Source organism: Lagopus leucura, unplaced genomic scaffold (assembly GCF_019238085.1).
Source record: "Lagopus leucura isolate 7727_CA_CO unplaced genomic scaffold, USGS_WTPT01 Super-Scaffold_100157, whole genome shotgun sequence".
Lineage (NCBI taxonomy): Eukaryota > Metazoa > Chordata > Aves > Galliformes > Phasianidae > Lagopus > Lagopus leucura.
The window spans coordinates 33184342-33209999 of NW_024962334.1; the positions used below are offsets into that span (position 1 = coordinate 33184342).

The 25658-nt window shown below is 36.0% G+C and overlaps 1 protein-coding gene across 2 annotated transcripts in view; it reads left to right on the top strand.

The window, feature by feature from the left end:
* Positions 1 to 25658, top strand: part of MLLT10 (MLLT10 histone lysine methyltransferase DOT1L cofactor) — a 112626-nt gene that overhangs the window by 65371 nt on the left and 21597 nt on the right. For both annotated transcript variants that reach the window (XM_042889074.1, XM_042889073.1), the window contains exon 11: positions 12336 to 12514. In XM_042889074.1, coding sequence (XP_042745008.1) covers positions 12336 to 12514 — 179 coding nt within the window. The remainder of the gene's footprint in view (positions 1 to 12335; positions 12515 to 25658) is intronic.

A 25658-nucleotide genomic window follows, 5' to 3' on the forward strand; every position in this document is an offset into this window, starting at 1 on the left:
AAAAAAAAAAAAAAAAAAAAAAAAAAAAAAAAAAAAAAAAAGAGGCTATTAATTTTGACAGTGGTCTAGCTTGCCGTATGTTTTTATGAGGAAAAATATTTATGCGGCAGTGTAGCGTATTTCATGAAAAATAAAAATAAATACATCCTAAGGAGATTTCTTTCTAAGTGACTTGAAGAAACTAGAATTTTAAAATCCAAAACAGTGAAGTCTGTCTGATCTCTAGAACTATACAGCTCTAAGAATTTTAATGTAGGAGAGATTCATGAAAAGTGTAAATGGAGCTCAAGAATATCAGTGTGGGTCTGAGGATTGTGCTTGTATAGTCTTCCAATATTGTTTGTACTTGACGACATGACTTGTTTTATACCTATTTTCTATTGCTTATTTTGCACATTTATGAGAAGATTTTCTTGATAGGAATGACTAGAAGTTTTAAGTACATTCTTAAACCAAAAAGCTACCCATAAGTCATTAATGTAATTTGCTTTCACATAAAAATCCCAAATGCAGATTTAAAAGAAGGAAAAAGTTTGTGGTAACTGTCACAGACTAATTCCTAATCTGAAGGATTCAAAGGTTCATTTGGGCAAATAACATCCTTTTGGAGGACTTTTACTTTTGTATGCAAAAACAATTTTCTTAAGCAGTAAAAGGATGGCAATGCAGATGAATGTATTAATAATACACAGTCAATTTTAATGTATTTTGAAATGAGTAAGCTGGAAGTAGTGAAGTCTTCCTGACATTTTGAAGAACATCTATTCTGAGCAATTATAGTTATGAGTTCTAAAGCAAACAATAAGAATAGGGTGAAGCTTTCAAAGGAAGGATTCAGCCATGACTGAGAAGGAAGTTCATAAGGGAGCAAATATCTTGCCCCTCCTGTTTACAGCTCCTTTCAAATATTGGAAGGCCACAATGAGGTCTTCCTGAAGCCTTCTCTTCTCCAAGCTAAACAAGCTCAGTTCCCTCAACCTTTGTAACATATGCTTATCATGAAAATTATCATTGTAACATATGCTTATCATGAAAATCTCATTCCGATAAGGACAGTATCAGACTGTTAAATTCTAATGTGTATCCTGGAAATGGTACTGTTCTTTTAAGGATCTGGTATACTATGAACGTTAAAATAACTTTTTTTCCATGTTTAATTGTTGCAATTGGAAGGAATTATACTGCAGCTTGTTTGTCTCACTTTGTCTTTAGTTATGTCCGTGAGTTGCCAGACAGCTACTTGTGTTAACCGTAGTGCTGACTGGGTCTACAGAACTGTTTTGTCAGCTCTTCAACTGCATCTCTTCCTAATTTGTCCATAAAGTATGTATCTTGTAGTAGTAAATTATTCACTGGGGCATATCTAGTGCATTCTGCCTGGAAACTCTCAGAGAGGTCTGAGTGATGTTTGGGAACATGATGCATGTGACAGTTTAGTAGTCCCTGTGCTGTATAGTTTTAGAGAAACAAAACCCAAAAGTATAGCTCCAGGCAATCCAGAGTATCCTCGTGTAAGAAAAATAATAATAAAAAAAAAACTATCACTTTAAATTTGAAAGAGGATTTCCTTAGTACAGGAAGATTGAGCATAACTGGAACAAATTGATGGCATTGTAATCAAATAAAGGCTTTGCAGGGTAAGTGTGGGTGAAATGATTCAGCTTGTAAGGGTAGCAGACAGCAGTTGCATCATGTCCTCTACACCTGAGGCAGAATTAGGCCCAATAATTTAATTTGTATGAACACAGTAAAGCCATATTAGCTCTGTGCATTTTTGCAATATAGGTAGATTATTATTATTTTTTTTCTTTTTGGCCATGTTAAAGCAGTAGTTTTCATTTTCAAGTGTATTGCGCAGTGTTACTGGCTCTTTGAAAACTGTTGGCAGGGTTGATTGAAATGACTCATTTATTTTTATCAGATTCATCAATTTTCAAAAACATACAAACATCCTGATTGTATGTTGTGTTTTCTCCACAAAAAAGTTACTTTTTGAAACCATTATATTTTACATTATAGACTTGGTCTGTAATGCTGATGTGGGAATTACAGTCAGTATTGCTATTTTCTTATAGTAACTCCAGATACAAGGAAATTTTCTGAACTTACTGTTGTTTTTTTTTTGTTATTGTTGTTGTTTTATTCAAGTTCAGGCAGTATGGAAAAAAGCAATGATTTTTTTATTATTATTACTTTATTATTACTTCCAAATTAGTGTTGTGGTTTTCTTGAATCAAGACCGAAAGATAAAATTGTCTTTATTTCAGTGAGGATTATTATATTAAAGTTGTTGTGGGGAAAATAAAGAAGAGAAAAATAAAAAAAGTCAGTCAGTCAGTCACCCTGTTAGATGATGAACGTTTTTAATGTCAGACCACAGGAACTGGTGCATCTGGGAAGTTCACCCACGGAAACATTGCAGAGATTTCACTACTCTGGCATCCTGTCATCTTGTCTAAACAGACGTAGGTGCTGAGCGCTTTTAATGATGTGGAAAAAGTGAAACAGTAAATGGAAAAGAAAATGGTTTTGTAGTCATGAGGTTGTTATTTTTAAGTATGAATAAAACGGTGGTGTCAGTGGAAGAGGTATGCCATCAACACAACTGCTTTCTCCTTGTAACTGGGCATCCAGGTGCTGGATCACCACGTAGGGTGAACTGCAGCGGCTGCTGCCAGAGGGTATGAGTGTGTCCATGGTCACTTCATGGTCAGAGACCTGCAGTTTCTAGATGGCAAAAAAAAAAAAAAAAAAAGCCCTTAGAGAAAAGTTCATGTGAGTGTCTTTGGTTTGCCACTGGTTGGAGTTCTTCCTCTCAGTTCATCTGAGTTCTTCCTCAGTGACCTCCCCAAGACCGAGAGAGACGGCTGTTTCGTGTTAAACTTCACAATTGCAGAGTTGGGCTTAGTCTATCAGTGAAGCAGAAAGATGCCCTGTGATTAAAATTAGCACGTCAGCTTCAGTTTAAGTTTCCAAATTTGTTGAGGACAATGAAATTAAAGTCAGTCTTTTGCTGGGGAGACTGAATTTGACTGGGGTGTATTTGACTTTTTATTTGTAATGGTAGCTTTAGAATGCAGCTAATTGGCACGTGCTGGAATGTTCTTATTATACCAGGCATTTAAAAGCTAACAAACACTGACAAAAGAAATATGAGTAAAAAATTATAGTGGGTAGAAATAAATCCATTTTACAATTTGAGCTACTGTAAATGATCAGAGCTCTAATACAAGAAAGATGTATTCAGGTATATTATTGTTCACTGGAATTCCTGTCTATACATATATTCTTTTGTGTGTCTGTTAAACATGATCTTAACATGAAGCCCTTTTTCTCCTAACTCAAAAGCTTTCTCGAAGTTGATGAATACCATACATAATGGTAAGTTATATTAGAATCTTTTTCAGAGATTCATTTATCCCAAAGGGTAGCCTTTTGTAGAAAATCCTGATTGAAGGTCTGCATATTCTATTGATTGGGTGAAATACAGGTCTGCAGTGAGTCAATTGTTCAGTACTTGAGTGAAAACTTTGTAGATTGTCTGCAGGAGCCTGATAGGTCAATAGTTCCTCAGTTCTCTTTTTATGATCTTTTTGTATGTGCGCAGTAAAATGATAACAGTTTTATTCTAGTTCTAAGATTCTTTTCTTTAATTTTGTGAATAGTGTTTTTAGTTCTTCTTCTGTGCTCCATTCATAGGTGTGTTATAGTGGTATCTGCCTCAGGAATTCTCTCACTTACCTTCCTGACTACTTAAATTACTATGAGTAATGCATATGAAGGTATCCTTGTTTTGTCCATTCTTTGTTCTGGCAGCCCAGTCCTGCCATTTGTGTCACTGGTAACAGTACTATCAATTTCAGAGGTGGCAATATCGAATCTTTAATGTATCTGATTGCAGTTTCCCTCTAGTATTCGGTATTAACTTTGTGTCCCTAGTTGAGTATTTACTCATAGCTTGTGGAAATGAAATATGTTTTATTAAATTTACTTTTTCAAGGCTTTTGTTCATTTATAGGAAACAATGATAGCTATATTCACAAGCTGCTGAAAGATTCAGTGGGAATATTTACAGTTAAAATGATCTCGTGAGGATAGTTTTAAAGATGATCGAGTGTATTTCTCAGTGTTGTATTTAAATGGTGGCAGGCAATCTAGTAATGAACTTTGGAGTTTCTTTTTCAATTGATATCAGCCATATAGAATGATTTTCTTATTGTTGTACACTTATGTGGGAAAAGCAGTGCTGTATTCATTGTAAATTCTATCAGTGTGGAGTGCAGTGTATCCAAAAGAAATTAAGTGTTTAAACTTTGCATGTTGAAATTCTTTGCATCTTAAGCTAGCATTCATTAAGATTTTATAGGATTTCTGCTTTTCGCACTGCTGGAGGCATGGGTTATATGTTAGGCAGATGTCTGTAGTGGTAGGTCTCTTTAAAAACAAAGAAATAAATAAATTGTAGTCTACGTGTCATGAGAAATGCTGAAATTTCTCTAGGTTTGCTTTGCTTTAGTAAAACAGGTTTAGCTCTTTCCCTTTTGATATAGGGTTTCCCTCTCACTCTCCCAGGTGTGCAGTGCTCTGAACCAGCTTTGAGATGAAGGAAAGCAAGCTCACCATTTTTCTGAACAAAAATAAAACATCTGAAGGGTATCTGAGAAAGTGTGCTGAATTTGGACTTGGTGAGTTTCTGCTGTTTATAAGCAGAGCTTTTTTGCTGTTTAATGTTGAAGAGATATAAATTCACAGTGAAGTGCAGAACAAAAAGAGATGGAACACCATTTGTCATTACTTCTTTCCACATTACAATATTTTTAAAAACTGATTGTATATTCCTAGCACTAGTGGAATACTAGTGTATTCCTAGCGTAGAAGTTCAAAGAGCATAGATGAAAAGTAGTTACTTAATATTGTACGCTTTCTTGTCAAGCATTAAACAGTGCTTTGTAGGAGCACATTGTAGGACAGAGTAACGTTACCTATGTGTTTGTTTTAGAACAGGACTGGGTTTATCATCTCATCTGCCTGGTGTGCATGGGGGTGTGCATGGGGGTGTGTTATTTATTATTTACCTTCCCATGTTTCCCTCAGTAAGATTTTGAAGTTGCTTATTTCTTTCCTCCTCCAACCTCGTTTTGCAGGGATGTTTTGCATATTCTTCTTCTGGCAGAAGTGTGTATAGGAATGAAAACAGTGGGGGTATGTAGATCTTGGTAATACGAACAGTAAGGAGAGATTGTAGTGTGTGTACAGGATGAAAAGAACGTGTTAAAACTAGTGATAAGATTGTGAGTCAGGTGATGCTGAGGATGTCTGGGTTGTCTGTAAGAGTTTTGAAGGAGATGATGTATCAGGAGATCATTTTTATTGCACCGAGTTTGCTGGCTGCACATGGGCAAGAAGGTACCAAAAAGAAGAAAAAAAAAAAAAAAAAAGAGTTTGGGTTTGGGTAGAGACAAATACAGATTTGAAACAAAGAGGTTCATTTGATAGCTACACTTCATATCAAGGTGATGGTTGAAGTCAGTGAGTCGAATTTGGTGGTGACCAAGAGTAAAGGAGGAGAGATAATCACAAAAGGCTTAAACACATGAGAGAGTGTCAGTTAAAAAGGAGGAATAAAAAATAGTGTCATGGAAGCTGTGACTTCCAGGAAAAATACCTTAGTAGAGGGGAATCAGGATACGCGAAGTGGTACACTGCAGTTTTACCAGTAAGTGACAGTTCTTGGTTCTTGGATTTGGTAGATTTTCAAGGTCAGGTTTTCTTTTCTTTTTTTCCTTCTTTTAATAAATATGTAGGTGTTGCTTAAAAAGTCCCTGAAAAATTTGGATTTGAAGATTGCACTGCTATTCACTGTGTGATAGCTTTGTGCTTTGTCTTACTCTGGACAGTCAAACTTTTTTATTTGACCTTGAAGTCTCATCTATTCTACATCAACTTTTATCACTGGAAAGCAGAGGAGGTAATGCAGGCATACGTATCTGTTGGGGATTTTAGAGCATACTAAAGACTATGGGTAGTGATGACCTGACAGTTTTAATTTCATGTTAGAGCTAGCTGTAAAGTGTAATGGTTGGTTGTAGGCTTTCTCTGGCTACTTTTGTCCTTACTTGTTAAGTCTGCTCTGTGTTTTGTTTCTTGTTCCTCTTCCTGTTTTCAGGTCTGTTTTCATGTGTTCCATCTTACACTGTTTTTTGTGTCACAGTGTTGGCAGTTATAGCCAGTTACCCCTGCCATCAAAATGGTTCCAAAGAATGTTTATCAATCAGGTGATAGGCGCTTTATATATAAAAATATAAATATAAATAAATATTAAAAAAAAAAATTAGAACAGACAGCAACCAAGCCGCTTCTAGCACTGTGATCATCTTTAGAAGGTAATGTGTTTGCAAATGAAGATTTTAGCACTGCACACTTGACCTGAGCATAAATGCTGGCAAAATTTATTATATAGTATATAATATTTTTTTAAAGAGGACGGATTACATCTGAAGAATGTCATTCATCTACTACTGTAGTGTAACTTAATACTGTAGGCTGTGGTGTTTTGAAGGGGTTAAATACTCTATATTCTGTTAATAGTGAAGAGGAATAAAGTGCTTCCATTGACTTGCTGTTCTAGCACTAAGAGTGATTCCTGTCAGGCTAGTTTGAAGATACGGTAGGTTTTCAGGAATATTAAGCTAACATTTAAAGCTCTCCCTTAGGTTCTCTCTCAAGTTAGATCACAAATGTCATGTTCCTACTTGGGAATACTTGTTTTGTGGAGCTAATACTACTTTTAGTATAGGCCATATTAGAGTAACTTAAACTTTTATGTCTTGGATTACCACAATAAAAGCAAATATATAAATAAAAGTTATAGATTTTATTTATCAATTATTTCTCTGTATCTGTGTGGGGGTTTTTTTTGTTTTTTTTGTTTTTTATTCTTACAAAGATCTTTCACTGCTTTTACATACTTTGAAATTCATGTCTTTTCTGTATTCCTGAGGATATTGTCTCACATCTGACTATGGAGCTCTGGATCTTACCGATCTTTTTCTACAAGAGTACTTAAAAAAAAAAAAAAGTTGAATCATACTAGAATAAAGATTAAATTCTTAATGTGTTTTATTCTATAAAGCTGAATTAGTTGTAAATGTGTACCTTAAGCTGACTGTTACGAAGCATCTCAAAGATTTACTCTGGAAAATCAGAACACCTAGAGGTTCATGATTACAAAGCAAGTAGATAATTAGGAACCTTTTCTTTAGAGTGATCTCTGCTGATGCTTTCAATGGGGTTGTTTTTTGTATAGCTATCATAGCACAAAATGAATAGGGAAAGAAAATTAAGATATAGGAGGAAAAGCCTGTGTAAAATTAAGCATGATTTGTGCTATTAACTAGTGTTTCTGTGCAAGAATAAAGGCCAAATCAATACTAAAATTAGTAATCACTTCATTATCTCAGAATGTTGTACTTTGTTTTAGTTTGTGATGCTGTAATATAACACATTGAACTTGATGGCACCTGGAACTTACGAACGATTGCATAGGTTTTAGTGGTGCCAACTTTGAACGAAGAAAACCCTGTTCCTGAATGATTTTTAGCTCAGCCCTTGAGCTTTTTTCTGGAGGTGCTGGAGTTGCAATGAATCTGTATGTGATCATAATGGGATAAGCTTTGGTATCCCAGCCTTTCTGTTCAAATGGGCTGTTCCAAGTATGGGGTAGAGAGAAGACCGTGCACTTCTACTGAAAGTATGAGGAAGCAGTCTGCACTGTGAGAAACCAAAGGTCTGAGTGAGAAGGCAAAGTTACACGGGCTGAGAATTTAAAAGAACCCATTCAGCTAGTAATTCTGGGTGGCTTTGGAGAGATGAGGCAGGAGTGATGCACTTTGGCTGGGCATTGATGTGTCTCATGTGCATCCCAAAGGTACGTATGGTACCAGGTGGAAGCACGAGTCAGAACAACATAGTCTCCTCTAAGCTGTTTGTTGAGGAAAAGGGAGAAATTGGAATTTCTTAAGGGTTTCAGAACTCTTTCTGTAAAGGTAATTGTAACCTGTATGCCAACAGACATGTTTCCACTTTTTTTACTGTGTGATTTAAATTCTCCCCACTCCTCACAACCCATTCCTACTCTGGGACTCTCTTCCCCAGATTGCCTTCAATTCTTGCAGCTCCTTCATCGTTAATGTTTCTTACCTGTGAAAATCCTCCCAGAATGACTCCTCCGCAGGTCACTGGTAGCACCACCCTGTTGTTGGTGTCCCCTCTCCCCACACGTGCAGTCTGTCTGTGGTACAGCTTTGCCACAGGACATGCTGTGGGAATTTACATTGGTTCAGAGAGGGATTCCAGGAATTCATTGGGACAGAGCTGGAAGCAAACCCAAGGCTACATGCTTCAAGCTCAGAATCCTGAAATCATAGGGTTCTAAAAGCTGGGAGATTATCCAAAGGAATCTTACTTCATACTTACCCTTCTCTTGAGCCTTTCTATGTGCAACTGTTGTTGGTCGCAGTAACTGGTTTTTATTTGCTTGTGTTTAGCATTAGGTGCAACTAAGCTTATATTTCATCCATATTGCAAATTAATGACCTATGTGATAATTCTTCCACAGTTAGTGTTCTAGTAGAGCATGTTCTTGCTTGTTTAAAATAAATAAAATTTGGCTACTAATCAACAGCAGCATTGAAGGGCACTTTCATTTTGCTCTGTAGAGAAAACTGTCATGGCTTTGGGGTTGATTTCTTGAGATCATCGCAGAAAATGGAAGTACTGGAAATGCTTATAAAGCTTCCTTTTTGTTTTTGTGAACAAGTTCTTGTTCTTAAAGTGCAAATTTTCCTTTGATTTATATGAGTTTTGTTGCATGACTGAAGTTTATTCCCTCTCCCCCCACTTCTCCCCAAGTAGGAAGGCAAATCTTAAGTTCTGTGGTTCTCTGCAACTTCTGTAAACGTAAAAGTTTACAGAAAAAAAGCTCTTTGACTAGGCTAAGTTATTTCTTAAGCTTTTGCAAAACACTAAAAGCATCAACCTGTGGTAGATACTGCGGATAATTAGAATAGTAACGTGGAAGGAACCTTTACGCTGTGGTCCAGCTGCAGCTACATGGGTCATGGTGGGGAAATGTAGGTTATTGATGCAGTGCTGTTAAAAGTGAAAAGTTCATCTGATTTGTTAATTCTTCTACTCATGGAACTACTTTTTTAAGGTTTTTTAATAAGACCATTTAAATTGCTGTATGTGCCTCTTGACGCATGTTCTGCACAGCTCGTTCTCGCTAATCTTGATGTTCTTTTATTTGCTCTATTATCAGTTTCATCATTGATGATTGTCAGCAAAAGGATTGCCGTTTCTCCCAATCTGCATCATCTGATACGTTCCCTGCTCTATATTAATGTGCTTCCTTGCTAAGCAGGCAGTTATTTCTTGTTCGGGAATGGTTTTGTTTTGTTTGTTAATTGCCCTTCTGTTAAGCGTTTTGCTCCAGCAGTGCAGGCTGTACATGCGTTTAACGTCTCAGAGCCTGAAATCATGCTTTGCGTGTGTCAGCAGTGGTAAGCTTTGCCCTGACAGGGCTGCACGTCCTCGTGTAGTTGAAAAATTGGGTACTATTTAAAACACTGAAGATTGTATTTAATCATGCTGTTTATGCCTCTGGCAAATGGCACAGTGCCATTTGTCACAAGTTACAGCTGTTTAACTTTTCAGTAGTATGGGAGGGACTTCAGGATGATTGGTTTGTTTGGCACTTATAACTTTGGTTTATGTTCAGTTATTATTCTTCACTGATTCAGACTGATTTTTCTTCCTTCGGAGAATAAAAGGAGAACTTGATAGACTTGAGACATTTTACATATGTACTTTCTTGACTTTCTGATATGATAAGCACTTAGTTTTTGTGCAGGTATATTTGAAATGGTGGGGAAATTGAGGATTTATTTGTGTGTGCCACACACAGTTGAGTGCCTGCATGAAGTCTTGGTTGCATGACTGCTTCCAGAACGTGCACTGACATGGTGTATTAAGTAAGGTATTGCTAAACGGGAGAGTTGAGCTAGAGTATCTGGACAGGTGGTATTTTCTAGTGTTTTGCAACTGTAACAACTAAATAGCAAGTGTTCAAAAGCAAACAAAACAGTAACAAAGGCAAAAAAAAAAAAAAAAAAAAAAAAAAAAGAAGAGGAAAAAGCTTACCTCATTGCACTGGCAAACTAGTTTACTGTTTTTCTTTTGAAGTAGTTTGATACCCGTGGTTTTATAACTGTCTGCTTGTATACCAACAGTTCATTTTAAAGAATGAACCCTACAATTAAAATAGAAGCAGCAGAAACCGTGCAGTTATTAAATATCTGAAAATGAAGAAGCATTTTAAAACAGTATGCTCTAAAATTTGGATTTTTTTTTTTTACCTTTCTAGCAAAATATCTTTCTTTTTTACAACTTGACTTTCACGAAGAATTTTGTTTTCTCCACTTGTGATATTGATGCTTTATGTGACCAGTAGCATTTGTAGTAGCATTTGTAGACTAGGTGTTGTGATTTGATCTGTGTTGTGATATTTCTTTACTTTTAACTTTAAAATTCACAGAGCTGGATAGTTATGTCAGAATCTCATTATTGTCAAGAAATGACGTGGCTTTAATTGTTTAAAGGATACTTCCAAAATGTGGGATATTGCATGTAAGAATAAGCTCAGTAGCAAGGCTGTTCGTTAACCATGTTCAGTTGGTAGTGTGTAGAGATAAATCTAGAGCAGAATCCATATAATTTACTGTCCGTGAGTTAGGTGAGGCAGATACAGTTGGAGAAAGATTGTAATAACGTGGACACTTCAGGATCTTAACTGTTAGTAATGTCATAATTATAGACTAAGGGGATGGTGACAAAAATAAAGGAAAGATGACCATGAAAACTATGTTAAATGGAAGAAGGAAAGATGAAAGTCATCAGAAAAGTGGAGAAGGTATGGAATTGTGCTATGGGGAAGAGGTTGAGAAGATTGCAAGTCCTTTCCTGATCTAGCTTAGACAGGGAAACTAGTTGTCAGCATGTGTCTGGCTGTTTTTTGTCTCTCCTTTCTCTGCTAGGTCTGGCTACAGTTTTTCTTGGTAGTTCATACAGGCAAGGAATTTAAGGTGCACTGGTGTTCGCACAGTATGTGTGGTTTGGGTGATATTAGTCTTCCTTGACTGTCGGAGCTCAGGAGGAATGCTGGGTGGCAAGTGGTTTTTCAATATTGCCTCTCTTCTTGTCACTGCCTTCTTCAGATCATTATTTGTATGAGTGACAAACTAGCTCCAGCTTTTACCTTTTAACTAGCATTTCACTTCTGTTGCTTTTTTTGATCTAACCATGTTCATTCTACTTCTATTTACTCCCTGTGGCACTCTTCCTCTAACTGCAATTCAGTGCTACCATGCTTGATATTCCTTGGCCAGCTGACAGCTCACTTATCTAATGCACGTGGAGCCTAACAGTTTCATAGACAGGTACTACAGGTACTACTACTTCTGGTCAGTAGGATGTTTTCCCCCAGCCTGTATCAGGAACTTTACTCTGCGTGTAGACAAACAGAAGTAGTGGCTTCACTGAGGAGTGTGAACTCTTACAATTTAATTTGCTACCATGCATATCTGACTAATGTTAATATGTTCAGTTATTTATTTATTGGATGCTCTAGCAGAAATGCTAGTCAAGCATTCTTAGATCACAGATGGAGTTCTAGTTTGTGACTAAACAAAATACCACCAGTTATACCAGTAAATCTGAGTACTTGATCCTCAGATTTGTTGTCATTTTTTCCTGAAAATACCCAAGAAATCCTTAGTTACCAGAATTCCTTTTTTGAACAAACGTATGTCATTCAGAAATGTTACTTTAAATTTGAAGTATTTTTGTATTCAGTTCATGTATGTTGAGCCTATAATACGTTATTTCTTATCTACTTTAACTTTCACAGTAATTCTTTGGAACTGTACTCTTGGATAGCAGACTCAATTGAAGGCAGGTATTTTAGCAAAAAAAAAAAAAAAATCTACTACTTAAGAATTTGAGTGTAGTTTTTAATGCACATAAAATATTTGATCTGTCATGTGTCTTTGTGGAACTTAGAACTGAGACAGTCTGTGTTCCCTGCATTGTAGAATGTCACATGATGAGAGCACTTTTATCAGTCAGCATGGTTAGAAATTCAACACAGGAACTTTCTGCATTATATATTAAGTAATCTTGTTTGTCTTGTTTAATTTTCTACTGCATATTTACATGGTTACTAGAAAAGAGGGAGGGGGGAGAGAGATGCATGTAATCATTTTTGTAATTTTTTTCAGGTATTTTTAGCAGCAATGATGTAGCAGTATCATTTCCAAATGCAGTATCTGGCTCAGGATCTAGCACTCCCGTTTCCAGTTCTCATTTACCTCAGCAGGCTTCAGGCCACTTGCAGCAAGTGGGAGCTCTATCACCTTCAACAGCGCCTTCTATAACTACTGTTGTTGCTGCAACTCAGGTAAACTATCACAAGAGTTTAAGATAGCAAGCAATGTTATTGACCCGCTTATTTTCGGTGTTACAAGAAACCATCATTTAATTGGAAAGTAGATTAATAAACATTGTATTTGTTGTGCAAACATTATTATATTGGCTGGAGTTTCCCCTGCATTGTTTCATAGTCCAGTCTCTATAGAGTGGAAGTACACAGTAATACAGATTGTATTGTGACTAATAGCATAAGTGCTATTAGTTCATCAGCGCTCCAACCAGTGTCTGCTACCAGAACAATGTTTTAAGAATGAATTTAAAAGAAAATCATATGAAGTTTCTGGATGTTTCATCTAAATGTGGTGGTATCAGTCAAAGAATGAATGGGTTTGTCTGGGAAATTCAACAGATGGGTTGAATGGAATGGAACAGATGGAAGAAGCTTACCTAGGCCAAGGTTGGCATCTTGATAGCAAATAAAAGTTGACAGACACACTGTAGTTTTATATTTGAAAGATTATACAAATGAGGATGTGTAGTTAGAGGAAAAGTTATGGTAGCATTTTATATGAACTTAAGTTGGGCAAGATTACATTTGTCAACACCACAGAGTATGAAGCTGTAGTTGTAAAGAGCCAACACAATTAAAGTACAAAAGGCATAATGTTTTTTGTACTTCAATTTGTATTTTTCTTTCTCTATTGAGGATCTGTTTTATGACTAATACATTAAATGCAGCCTTTTTTGTGCATATAAACATCAGTTTTTAAATCTGTAGAATCTACAGTGATTTAAGGTAGTGAATAAAAACTGAAAAATTAAAGTCAAGCTTAACGCATACTTGTGTACATATTTGTGTGCACACATGGACACATGGGTGTGTATAGTAAACATATAGCAATAATACTGCATGCAGACCAGCATAGAATCATTTTCAGTATCACATAACACTGTTGTTAGAGGTGGTACTTCATATTTTAAGGTAATTGTTCTGGATTATAAGCCTTGCATTTTCCTAATGTGTTAGTGTAATTTCTGTATCATAACTTTTGGAACTAAAATTGGGAACTAAAATATCTTTGCAGAAACTGATAGAAACCATTTAAAGGAAATAAATAAATGACACAGTGTTTCTGGGAAACCTGTGTAGCTTTTCTGAGGGGACGTGACAACCAACGAATTTTTTTCCTTTCTTTTCCTCCCCTCTGACCCCCCCCGTCCCTTTTCCTTAGTGTATTACATAAAATAACTCCGTGAAGTCATATAAATTAAGCAGTCTGGAGATGAGTGAAGAGGTTGTGTCATAGTGTAGTAGCTGATTAAAAGACTTAAAAAAACAAAACAAAACAAAAACAAACAAACAAACAAAAAAAAAAACCAAACCACCAAAACCCAGAACAAGTATATGTGCTCAGCTCTCACAGTGATGAGGTTTTCCATTGGAGTCTTGCAACAATCAGCATTATGGCCTTTTGTGCAGTTCAGTGTATTCATAAATAATGTGGGAAAAAAAGGAGGAACAGAGGCTACGTTTGCTGATTATGGTAGGTGATGCAGCGAGCTATTACGAGGATCAACTGTCAAAACTGCTGAAAGACCTCACCAGCCTTTGCTGACAAGGTGGTAAGAGGACAAATGAAATTCACATTAAAGGGAAAACAGTCTCTATTCAAAACAGATACAGCAAACCTGAAAGAGTTACGGAAGAACAGCAGTAATGAGCAGTGGCAAGGAACAGCATCTCTATAAGGAACAAATAAATAATTTAGAGGTCTTGGCTTGAAAAAAAGACTCTTGTATGGGGTAAGCCAAAGGTCTGCAAAGTCAGAAATGACGTGGAATAGGTAAATAAACAAGAGTGGTGCACGATAGCTTTCTATTTGTTAAACTCCGATTGAGGATAAATGGATTGAAAAAACAATGGGAGAGAGCCTGAATGTAGTTTACCAACTTAAAGGACTTGAAAATACCGGGCAGGTTTCCCACTACAGGTATTTTTGTTTCATACTGAATTATGAAAACCACCCCTAAAATGCCTTTGCTTTGCTAGACTCTGGGACTTCTTTCAGTTTCAGTTCATGAGGTATTTGAAAAGACTCAGTCAAGTGAACCTATTTTACCATGTAGTTGTTCCTTAATTCAAGAGAAGCATTTTACCATGCAGTTACTTTAAATGACTGATTATTTACCTACTTAGTTCTGCGAGTTTCCACGTGTCTGCTTGAGATCTTAAGTAAATATTAACAGTTACCACTACTTGACCATGAAAGTCTTCAAATAATGGCATGCTAATGCATTTATTGTGTAGTATTTTAATTAAAAGAAAATGAGCCAAGATCCTCGGTGCACCAAGAATGGTTACAAGATAAGGTAAACTTGGGCATCTACAACAGGTAAAAGGTAATGGCTAAGAAGTTTTTTTTGTTTGAACTAGTTGTTAAGAGAGCTACTATGGCCAAAACTTGATTGATCAACATGCAGCTGGATTATTATTTAATAGCATCGAATATGTGCTGTTACAGTGCACTTGTCTAAGACTTTAAATATTCTTTTTCTATTAATCAGTTGTAAATTATGACTTTGGTGAGATGATAAATTTTCCATTTCTTCATAAATTTTGGTATCCTTTTCTTAATGCTAAGGTATTAGGAAATTCTGAAGAGAGGGTCTTGGGAAAAAGTATTTTCCAACACTGAATTTCTGAAATTGGCTGAATTGTTTTGGCTGGCAGGCCATGGCAGACATCCAGAGCAGAAAATTTTACTCAAAGTACTAAGAAAACTAGGAAGCATTACAGTTATGCCAGTGTTGTTGAATATCTTCTGTGCCCGCGTTAAACATTAAGAAAAGCCCAAAAAAGTAGTACTTCAGGTGCTGCTTTTTCCTCCAGCAACTAAACAACACCAATTTAAAGCATAAAATGTGGTTGTTGGGGTTTTTTTTTTTGTTATTATTATTATTATCTTATTTTATTTTAATCCTGGATTTTAATTCTTTGATTCTGTTGACTGATACGAAGGCTCCTGCCCTGCTTGTTGTTTAAGAGTGACCTTATTGCAATCATCTTTTCTATCTCATTTTATTCTGCCTTCATGCCACGGGTAATTTTTATTCCAATCTAATAAATCCAGAAGAGATTATTAGCTTGTGTTCATGCTGTGCCATAACTGAATTTAAATGCTGGTGTTCCTCACCAGGTAGGAGTTGGTGGTCTGCTTGCTGGAAATGTGGACATATTTATGGATTTTTTTTCTTGCATCATTTTCCTGTTTTTTAGTGTTCATGGACATAGACTGTGATAGATTACATTGTATAATTCAGTGAAATTTCATTAGCATGACAATGCAATTAACAATTGCAAAAGTGTAAGAAAAAGCGTACAGGAGAAAAAGGTACGGTCCACGCAAATACTTGATTCTGGTTTTCTGGGAGTGGATGCTCTCTGTGTTGGTAGGTACTGCCTGTCTTGCATGTAACAGCTAAATACTGCATCTTACGTCTCTGAAACTTGTCTACCTATCATGTGAAAATTAACATATGTTTTGTTGTCAAGAAAAATCACTTTCTGGCATTTTGGTTTGGAATATTGTCTTACTGCTGAACCAAATCTCATGTTGTACCATGGTGCTCGGTTTTCATCTCAAGGATTTCTTTGTGTTTCACGCTTGATTATAGCAAAGACGTTTGTTAGTCTCTTGTGTTGTGCTGTATCAGTCTGCTGTATTGCTCTTCTGATAAGTTGTTCTTAGTGATTAAATATTATTTACAGCAAAAATAGTGATGTAGATGCCTCAGAATCTTTTGGTATCGTACAGCAGCATTTGTTTTCTACTTGCCAGGAAATTGTGGTTGGGAGATTAATTTACTTTCAGTTTTAAAATTTTTAATTAGTTTTAGTAGATCACGTGTTTTATAGAGAAGGAGCTGTTTACTGCTTTGATAGAGACTGAGATTGGTTGAGCTGTCTATTCGTTTTGATTACCTAAATCAGTGAAATTATCCTAGTAGCGCTCTGGGGCCATTTGTTTCTGGGCTGCGTGCATTCAGAATATAGTATCAGACTGCAGGAACGGAAGCAAGGCTTTTTGGCTGGGTTTTCTTCCAGTCATTGATTATTAATCTCTCAAGTTGTATTCTTTCTAAGAAAAACTGTATCTTGTAGTCTGATTCCAAGATTTTCAATGGGAGTAGAGTACGCATGTAGTGGTTTCTTTAAAGCAGAGCGTTTTGTTGTAAAGATTTGGAGCTAATAAACTCTCTTGTGCTGGTATTGTGTGGTTCGGATTATAATAATTGCAGATGATGCAGAAATTTTCAGAATTTTATTTTGGAATTAATATATTTGAGTTGCAATTTTAGCTTTTTTTTTTCCCTCCCATGTGATGGTATCTATACTTCTAGTGATTCCCAGAACTGCGAGGCGCTTTCAAGCAGTATTGCTCATACATGACAATAGCCTATTTTACAGATACGGTCCAAAATCTTTTCTGTTTCTTAGGACAGAGAGAAAGATGTTTCTGCTGGCGGTTTCCTTCTTTTCTCAAGCTGTTTTTCCTTCTCCTAAGTTTGTTTTGTTTTCTCCCTAAGTTCCCATCTCTATGCACTGTGTTTCCTTGACCACAGAAACAGCTAATAGAGGGAAGGGAAAAGAAGCATCTGTAACAGCAGTCCTTGTGACTTGCACAGTGATAGGGAAAGTGAACAGCTGCTGTTCGTTACTTTAGTCCGGTATTTAATTATGATGGAATAAACTGCAGCCTCCGTGATGGAGATGCGATAATTGGGAAGGTAGGTGCTGCTACTCAGTTGCAATTCTAAGTGAAATAAGTTTGCTTTAATCACTTCCATTATCCCTGAAGTCTGTTTGGCTTTACTCCCCTTAGGAGCAGTAGGAAAACAGCAGGGTTTTCTTTAGCATTCATATAGTGGTGGTTATCCTCCTTTGTGTGATGCAGCCTTTAAAGAGAGATAAGGCTTAATTTTTTCAATAGGTTTGGAGTTATTTGTTAACAATAGAGGAATGTGAAAGCTCAGGAATCCAGAGATCTTTTCAGATGCTGAATGTATGGCACCTTATGTTTCAGATGCTTCTGTCCTTTGGTTTTTATTTTCTCACTTTCTCGGTTACTATAGCTTGTCATTCTGGGTCTCCTTAGCCCTCTGCTCTTTCCCCATACTGCTAATTTACACTATTTTTGTATTTCCTATTTTAGTGGTTTTTTTCTTATTGTGATTCAGATCTGCTCATCATTGTGCATACTGTCAAAGGCAACCTTCTCCCCCTTTTTCTTTTATATTCTGACACCCATAGGAAAATAACTGAAAATACTGGAAAAATGAACTGTTGTTAATTCTGGTCCTTATCAACAGAGGTTAGGAGCAATTTCAAAAGCAATGTTATTTATGCCTTTCAGAACAGGAGTGGAATGTTCTCTGTAGTTGAAATGATGATTACATAAAAAATACTACTTCAACAAGTACTCTTTACCAAAAATTTTTTAAAAAATTATTGTTATTGTTTTTGCAAATCTTCAGAAGGCAAATTTGACACTTTAGGACAATAAAAAACACATGCCTGACTGATACTGTGGCTGAGCTTTCAGCTGTAGCAACAAATGGATGCCGTATTCTCAAATTCAGTATGGCCAGAGAAGATATTCTTTGCTTCTGTTTCCCAATCTTGTTCAGAGAAATGTAGTCTTTTTTTTTTTTTTTTGTTTGGTAAAACATTCAGCTTAAGAAAACATGAGAAAGGGAGGAAAGTTTCACGGTGAGCATCTAACATGATAGAGCTGGGCAGGCAAAAGTTTAAAGGTGTTTTTGGTCCATCCTTTTCATGAGTAGTCTAGAAAAATGGCAGGTCTGTTCGCTGTCAGTGCTTTAATGAGCTTTCCTTTGGGAGATGGAATGAAAACATGAAAAAAGACAAATTGTCCTCAGTTCTAGGACACTGATGTGGCAGACATGATAATCTCAGTCTTCAAGTAGCCTGCACTAGGTGGTAGCTTGCTTGAGTGAGCGAAAGTACACGCTGCTGCCACTTGTAATGGCTGAAGTTAAGAATTTGGTATTGGCTTGTGTGGACACGTTTGGATCAGAACATCTTAAGGCTTAAAACTAGAAACTTTGGTAGTATCCCTGTGGACTTATTTGAATAGAGTAACCCTTTCTTGCTATCCAAAACAATTTGTCTTAATTATGATAAATTACTTTAGCCATGTAATTAAATATGATTTCCATAACTTGGGAAGACCATTATGTTGTTTTTACTTTTTTTCAGGTCAATTCCTAAAGTGTTTCCTAATACATAAACACTTTGGATGCTGAATACCAGATATGAAGTCCAGAGTGCAGTTAGTATGGACTCCTTATCTGCAAAGCCTAGTGACTTGTTTTGGTTTGTATCACAGGCTGCCTTGTAATGAAACCTCTTAACCCTTAGAAACCAGTAATTTGTGTAAAGCACTGATAGTGCTTATGACAGTATGTTGGTTTATTTGATAAGTTTCTCCAAAAAACACTATCTCTGGTGATTAGGAATTCAGGTCTTACCAGACTTTGTCTTTATTTGATACAAAATTGTTTGTTATAATCAAGAGTTAAATGATTGTTCCTGCAGATGAGCGGTATCTTTTTTTTGTTTTTTTTTTTGCTTATTCTGTTATAACTTATATTACAATATATGTATTTTTGGTTGGTTGGTGCTGTTTTTTAAGAACTTGTATAAAAGTAGCAAGTCTAACAAATGTTTGTGGTCAGGTTAGTTATATGTTTCTGGATTTCTAGTTATATCTTTCTAAAGATGATTTGCATTTAGTTTAGTGTGTGTAGTAATTAGAAATAGAATAATAAAACATCTGGAAATCGTGATGGTGCATGTTTTGAGCTGCATGCTTCCAGAAAGGAAATCGTATCCTTAATGCTGTACCAGAATTCTCTAATAAATAGACATGGTGGATAAATGAAAACCACTTAACATATTTTATTCGACTATCAAAACAGCTCTTGGTGATAAGATCTCTTAGAAGAGGCTCCTAGCCATGGGGTCAAAGGTGAAATATCGCCATGGATCACAGACTGTTTGGATGCTAAGATTACTTTGTGCTCCTTATCTCACAACTTAAAAAGATGAAAAAGGGTAAAGCAACACATCCAAAACAAAAAGAGATTATTCTTGAAAAAGTATGTTGTTCATCCTTGGGACTCATTGCCACAGGAAGTAATCAACGTCAGTATATTTAGAAGGTGTTCTGTATGCATCCCCCAGAGCTTTGTAGACAGAGAAGAGTTAGGTATTGTTATGTGAACTGTCAATGCAAAATAAAAGCTTTCCTTCCTAAAGCACTAAACTGTGTTCTTGTCACAGCCACGTAAATTTAAGAGACTTAGGAAATCAAAAATGAACAAAGAATGATTCTAATAAAGATTTTGCCATAGCAGTTTTCTTGCTGGACACTTAAAACCTGTTTTAATTCTTCGTTACTTCTAGGCAAAATGGATAAAAATCTAATTTTCTTTTCCTTCAATCTGACTGAGGATTTTTGGGGTGGGGGTGGAGGAGAGTAGCAAGAAGGAAGAATTTACAGCCAGAGGGAAAATTCCTTGTAGCATGTGACTCAAGTAGAAGAACAAAGGAATCATAGTTGCAAGTAATCTAGTATTTAGCTCAATTAAAATCTTTTCTTTTCATATTCTTCTCTTGCCTCAGAGAGATTGTCTTCACTTACACTTGTGCAGTGTGCAGGTAGCTTGAAAGGCAGTTGCATGATGTTGGGCAGTGCTGCATGCTGAGACAACTGCATCAGTGTTTCGGTCTAGCAATAAATGTTTTCTGCCTTCAAGCTGAAGCTTATTTAGCTTGGCTTATCTGGTGCTGCTGTAGCAACCATCAGTCTCCAGGCAACTGAGGCACATTGACCTCTTCGTTGAACTGAGTGTAGCACTACTTCAATTTAGCTGCCTGAGACAATAGTAATGTTGTTGAATGTGAAAAATGTGAAATTTTCTAGTCTGTATGCAATGGAAAGATTAAATAAAATTTCAGATGAGACCAAATGTTTAGTTTTGACTTGAAAAAGATTTCAAGTTTATGTAGTGTATCCTTTGTTCCTTCCAAGCTGCAGAGTTCATTGTTGAGGCAGTCCTTACGTGCCTTCTGTAGTGTTGAGTATCTGGTAAGCATTTTTACACGGCACGAATTCTGCTACCATAGGTGTTTGTTTCATCACTTAAATACCAAAGGCTGTTGAGGTTTATTTAGAAATTTTACGTCAGTGTGTGTGAATAAATTGCTGATTCGTTATTTCTATTTTTGAAATTTTAGATGATCTTGGAAGTGATTACTTTTTTCTCATGTTTATTGTTTGCCATACTAAGCAGGGTTTCTTTGGAATACTCATGAAGAAAACAGATTGCTAAATTGGTATACTGGGTCGGTTTCCTAATCAAGTCATTCTTTCTGCTGGTCAATATGAAAGTGAAATTGTGATTCCCGATGCATAGGTTCACATTCTTAAGGAAAACAAATTTGTAGGCAGGATATTGCTTCCATTGTCTGTTCAGAGCACATACAGGTTAAGTGAGTGCTAGGAAGGCAGAGGTAGTTGGAAAGGATGGAGGAACAAACTTGAGGTAAAAGGGATTTGTGTTGAAATGGCAGCTCTGTTGGCATTTTTGTTTATGGGGGAGGTGGAAGAATCCTAGTCTTATCTCTATAAATCCAGTTTTTTTTTTTTTTTTTTTTTTTTTTTTTTTTTTTTTTTTTTTTTTTTAAGAAGGATGGGGAGAAAAGAGGGGAAAAAAAAAGTTTTCGGCTTAGTAAGAAAAAATTCTAAAAAGTTTATGTACAGGCCTATTTATTTTTTGATGTCTAATTGATAAATATCAGTTGACTAAAGTTGTACAGAATATCCAGCTTAGTTGATGTTAAAGACACCAGTAAACTGGTTGTACAGTTGAAGTTATAGCTTTTTCACATTATTGGAATATAAGCCTTCTACCCATATGGGTTTTAATGACTTGATGTGTCCTTGTTGTACAGTGGGCAGAGGTATAAATTAGTTTCTGTAGGTGTGCCATTAATTTTTCATTTTGCCTTTCAAATCCCACTGAGTTTCCCGGTTGCCTTCATTCATGCCTTTCTTGGAAAATATCTGAGTGTTGTTGTTTGAAGGTTAGATGGTTGCATTTAATTGAAGGATTTATTTGTACTTTTAATCAAAATGATTGATTTTCAAAGACAGTATATGATTATTTGCTTGTTTATAAGCAATAACCTCCATGACATCTAGTTTTATGCTAGTAGTGTAAGAAGTACTAATGATGTGAGTAATGTATACATAGGTTGATTTCATAAGCCACATATACAGTTTTCTAACAGATTTTAATTATGGTAATTCTTACATTTTTTAATGAATGCTTTTTGATTGAAATTTTTTTCCCTTAAGATACCCCAAAACCTTAATCTGATTTCATTTTAGCCTTTCCAATATCTGTATTTTTTTTAGCTAGTTCTTTATTTTGATGAGTTAGCAGTTTTGGAGGGGGGGAGGAGGTACAGACCAGTTGATTTCAGAAAATTGCACCTTTATTATCTGTTAAAAACAAAAACCCATCAAACTTCAGGGACGTGTGCATGATGGTACTGGTGGCAGAATGGGATGGGTTATCTTTTCAAGCCCAGTACTTCTTTTGGAGAATGAGTGAATAAAAGGCTATAGTAGGCATTTGAGGTTAACTGATATTGCTGCTATATTGGTACGTATGATACCAGATGGGGCGAGATGAGCTGTAAAAGGTTGTGTGCAGTTCCTGCATCAGTAGTGCTGTCGGTTGTAGTAATCAAGAAGCCAATACAATAGTTTGCTTGAAAGTTAATTCAACCAATAAAAAAGAAAACAAATATGAAAAAAGTGAAAAGATGGAAAGATCATTTTCATTCAGTTAAAATACAAATTGAGCTTATCACATTGCATTTTAAAATCATTTTGTGCTGCTATTCATTTTGCAAACTTGTATGATGGTTTTCAGGAGAAAAGTGGGAACAGTGTTGTATCCAGGATTTTCTTTGTTCTCTGAATTCTGTCTGTATTTATTGGGATGGAAATCTTTCAGGTATTATTGTTTTCACTAGATTCAAGATCTAGACACTTGTGGTGAAGGTACTGAAGAGTTGAAATGCAGCAGTTGATTCGGCAGAACTCCCACTTGGGGTTCCTAGAAATTTGGTGTGTCTCTGCAGTCTGACAACCCCTATGTAGCTCTGTATTGCCATCCCATACGATGAGCTAACAGAATTCAGAGAAGGCAAATGATTGATGATTTGTAGCAGTGGCTCCCTCCCCACACTTCTTAAGTGAAGTTAAAGGTGGTACTAAAGGTACTGAAAGGATCTGATAGCACATTCTTCCCATTGCATTGAATATCCAAGCAAAGCTCCGGGTAATGTAATCGGCTTAAAAAAAATTCTAGAGATAAAATCACTTTTCTCCATTTGTCCAAGTTAAGCTAGAAAACAAAAAGCAAGGTTGCTTTTGCAGCTATCACTTGATAGGCAAGCTCTTTCACCTTCTCAAGAAAAGCAGTTAATTTGTATCTGTATATTACTGATTTTTGTTTAACATCATGTACATAACGTATGTTTGAATATCTAAACTTTTTAATTGTGATGTAGGTTTTAATGTTGATGTTACTTTTGGTAAATGTTACTTGCCATTGACTGAAATACATTATTTTAAGATAGCTGCTTGATAAAGCATGTTGACGTTAATATTTGGTCAGGAGTTAGATTTCCTTCCATACCTCATGACACTGGGCAATTGCTTGGAATTCCTTTAGTGACATCTTCTGAGAAGTGTAGCAGAGTATATTTAGCTTAAAAACTTCTTTTGCTTCTTCTTTTTTTTTTTTTTTTAATACTGTTTTTAGTAGTTTCCTATGTCATTTTTAGAAGTTTGCTTGGTTTTGGTGGTATGTAGGGCTCTGTTCATGTTACTGAAACTGAGGGCGATGTTGCGCTATCATAGCATCATTCTGTGGAGGAAAAAAAGTAGTATGGATAGGTAAAACCCAAGCACATTAATCTGGTCATTGAACTTAAAGGGATAAAGACAGCACGAGAGTAATGACATGTTTTTATTTTAAATGAGAAATCAAAATATCCCTTTCAGTTAATCTTGGGAACTTGTATTGGCTGAAGCAGGTAATTAAACGATGTCACTAATTTTAAAGCATCATCACAATATGACACGAAGCTACAATACAGCAGTGACCATTTTTAAAAAAGCAGAAGGGAAAAGGTATGTTGATTGAATATAAACTGATTAAGAAGCTGCCTTGGAATTGGTTGTTCCGACCATCCTTGTTGTCCTATCATGAAAGGAGGAGAGTTCAGTAATGGTTTAACTACAATTAAATCCCTCCCCTTTCTTTATGGAAACTCAACTGTAGGCATTTCAGCATTAGCCTAAACAATGGTTTTGAATATGTTAAGCCCCTAACAATTAGGGAGCAGTTTGGGGCATTGAATAATGTGGAATGATGCAATTGAACCTGACAGCTTCAACAGTCAGCCTACTCATGGGACCTGAAAGTTGTTCACACTTGGTTTCATCTCTCATCACACGCTGAGTATTAAAACCTTACTGGTGTAGAGCTGAGACAGAAATGAGGCCTGTTATCAGAAAATATTTCAGAGCATAAAACTTGTGAATCTCCGAGCATGCCAATTCCCCTGTTCCTTTCAAGTTTTTGAGACCTGATGCAGTTGTATGTGACTGCGCACTGTTGCGTTTCTCTTTTTCCTTAAAGAATATTTAACTTCTGAAATTTTGGAGTCAAGTAAGCTAAATACAAAACAGTTTTAAATATTTGCCAGGATATTTTTATTTAGCAAAGTTGAGTTAACTTGGAAACGTAATTCTTTAATTAGAGGAATACCCTCTAAGACTTCCCTACGCTGGAGGAAGCGTTCGTAAGCATCAATCAAGGATCAGTCATTTGCTCTTATTGGAATGGGGCATTCTGTGAATTACAGTGTATCTTCTTGCTGTGCTGCTCTGCTGCTTATTGCTTTACTGATTTATTGAACGTGCTATAAATGAAAGTAGTGTATTATATACCTCTAGATGGGCTTAAATCCTTCTGCTAAAACCTTCATAAGGAAAATTTGCAGCCTTTTCAAAATAAATGCTTAGTGGTCTCTTTATTCGTACGTTTTGATCGTGTGTTGTGTTGACTGAATCAGTTGAAACAAAGAATGCTGTGGCTTTAGAAGTTCTGGATTTTAGAGCATGTTTCAGTCCTGTGATCTTAATGTGTATTGACAGGATGATTGCGCATTTTTAATAAATGCTTGCTACAGCTTGTTTCGGCTGTGAGTGAAACACTAAGCTCCTATTTCACCTTTAAATAATGTAGTACCCCTCCACTTCCTCTACTTTCTTGTCAGATGAAGTCGTCACATACATAATAAAGCTTCACAAATCGTTATTCTTGTCATCTTACATTGCCATTTAAAAAAATATTAATTTTTTTTTTTTCATTTTCCTGCAGCTTACTTGAACATTTTTGTTAACATGACTTTTCCTTTGAAGAGTTGCATGGGATATATGATGTAACTGCAACTTCTGCAGTTTTGGCTTGTTGTAGGACACCTTTACTGTTATTTTAGAGGTATAAATGGGGTTAAGTTTAGGGTGAACCACCACTTGTGAAAAAATCAACTTAGATATTGTTTGAATCATGCTAAGTCTTTTGATCTGCTATATCAGCTCACTTGGCAAACATTGTTGAATTCCTTTGATGTCTTCTGTTTTGTGATGTGATGGTTACTCAGGTACTTAGATACTTTTTAGAATGTTCTTAGAGCTTTAGGGGCATGTTTCTGTCAAATAAACATTTATTCTCTGTGCTGATTATAGCTGCCCAGCTGTTATAAATTAATATATAGTTGCTATCTTACACCATCAAGCAAGCTGGTAGTGAATTACACAGAATGAGGGTGAATACTACTGCTTCAGTGTAAATTCTCACTGGAATTACAAAAAATCTTTTATGGAAATATCCTAATGCTGAGCACAAATAACATATTTGTAGTATAAAAGCTAACAGATAATATTAGAACGTATAATCTCAATCCATTTGTTCACGTGAAGAAGGATACACAAATTCTT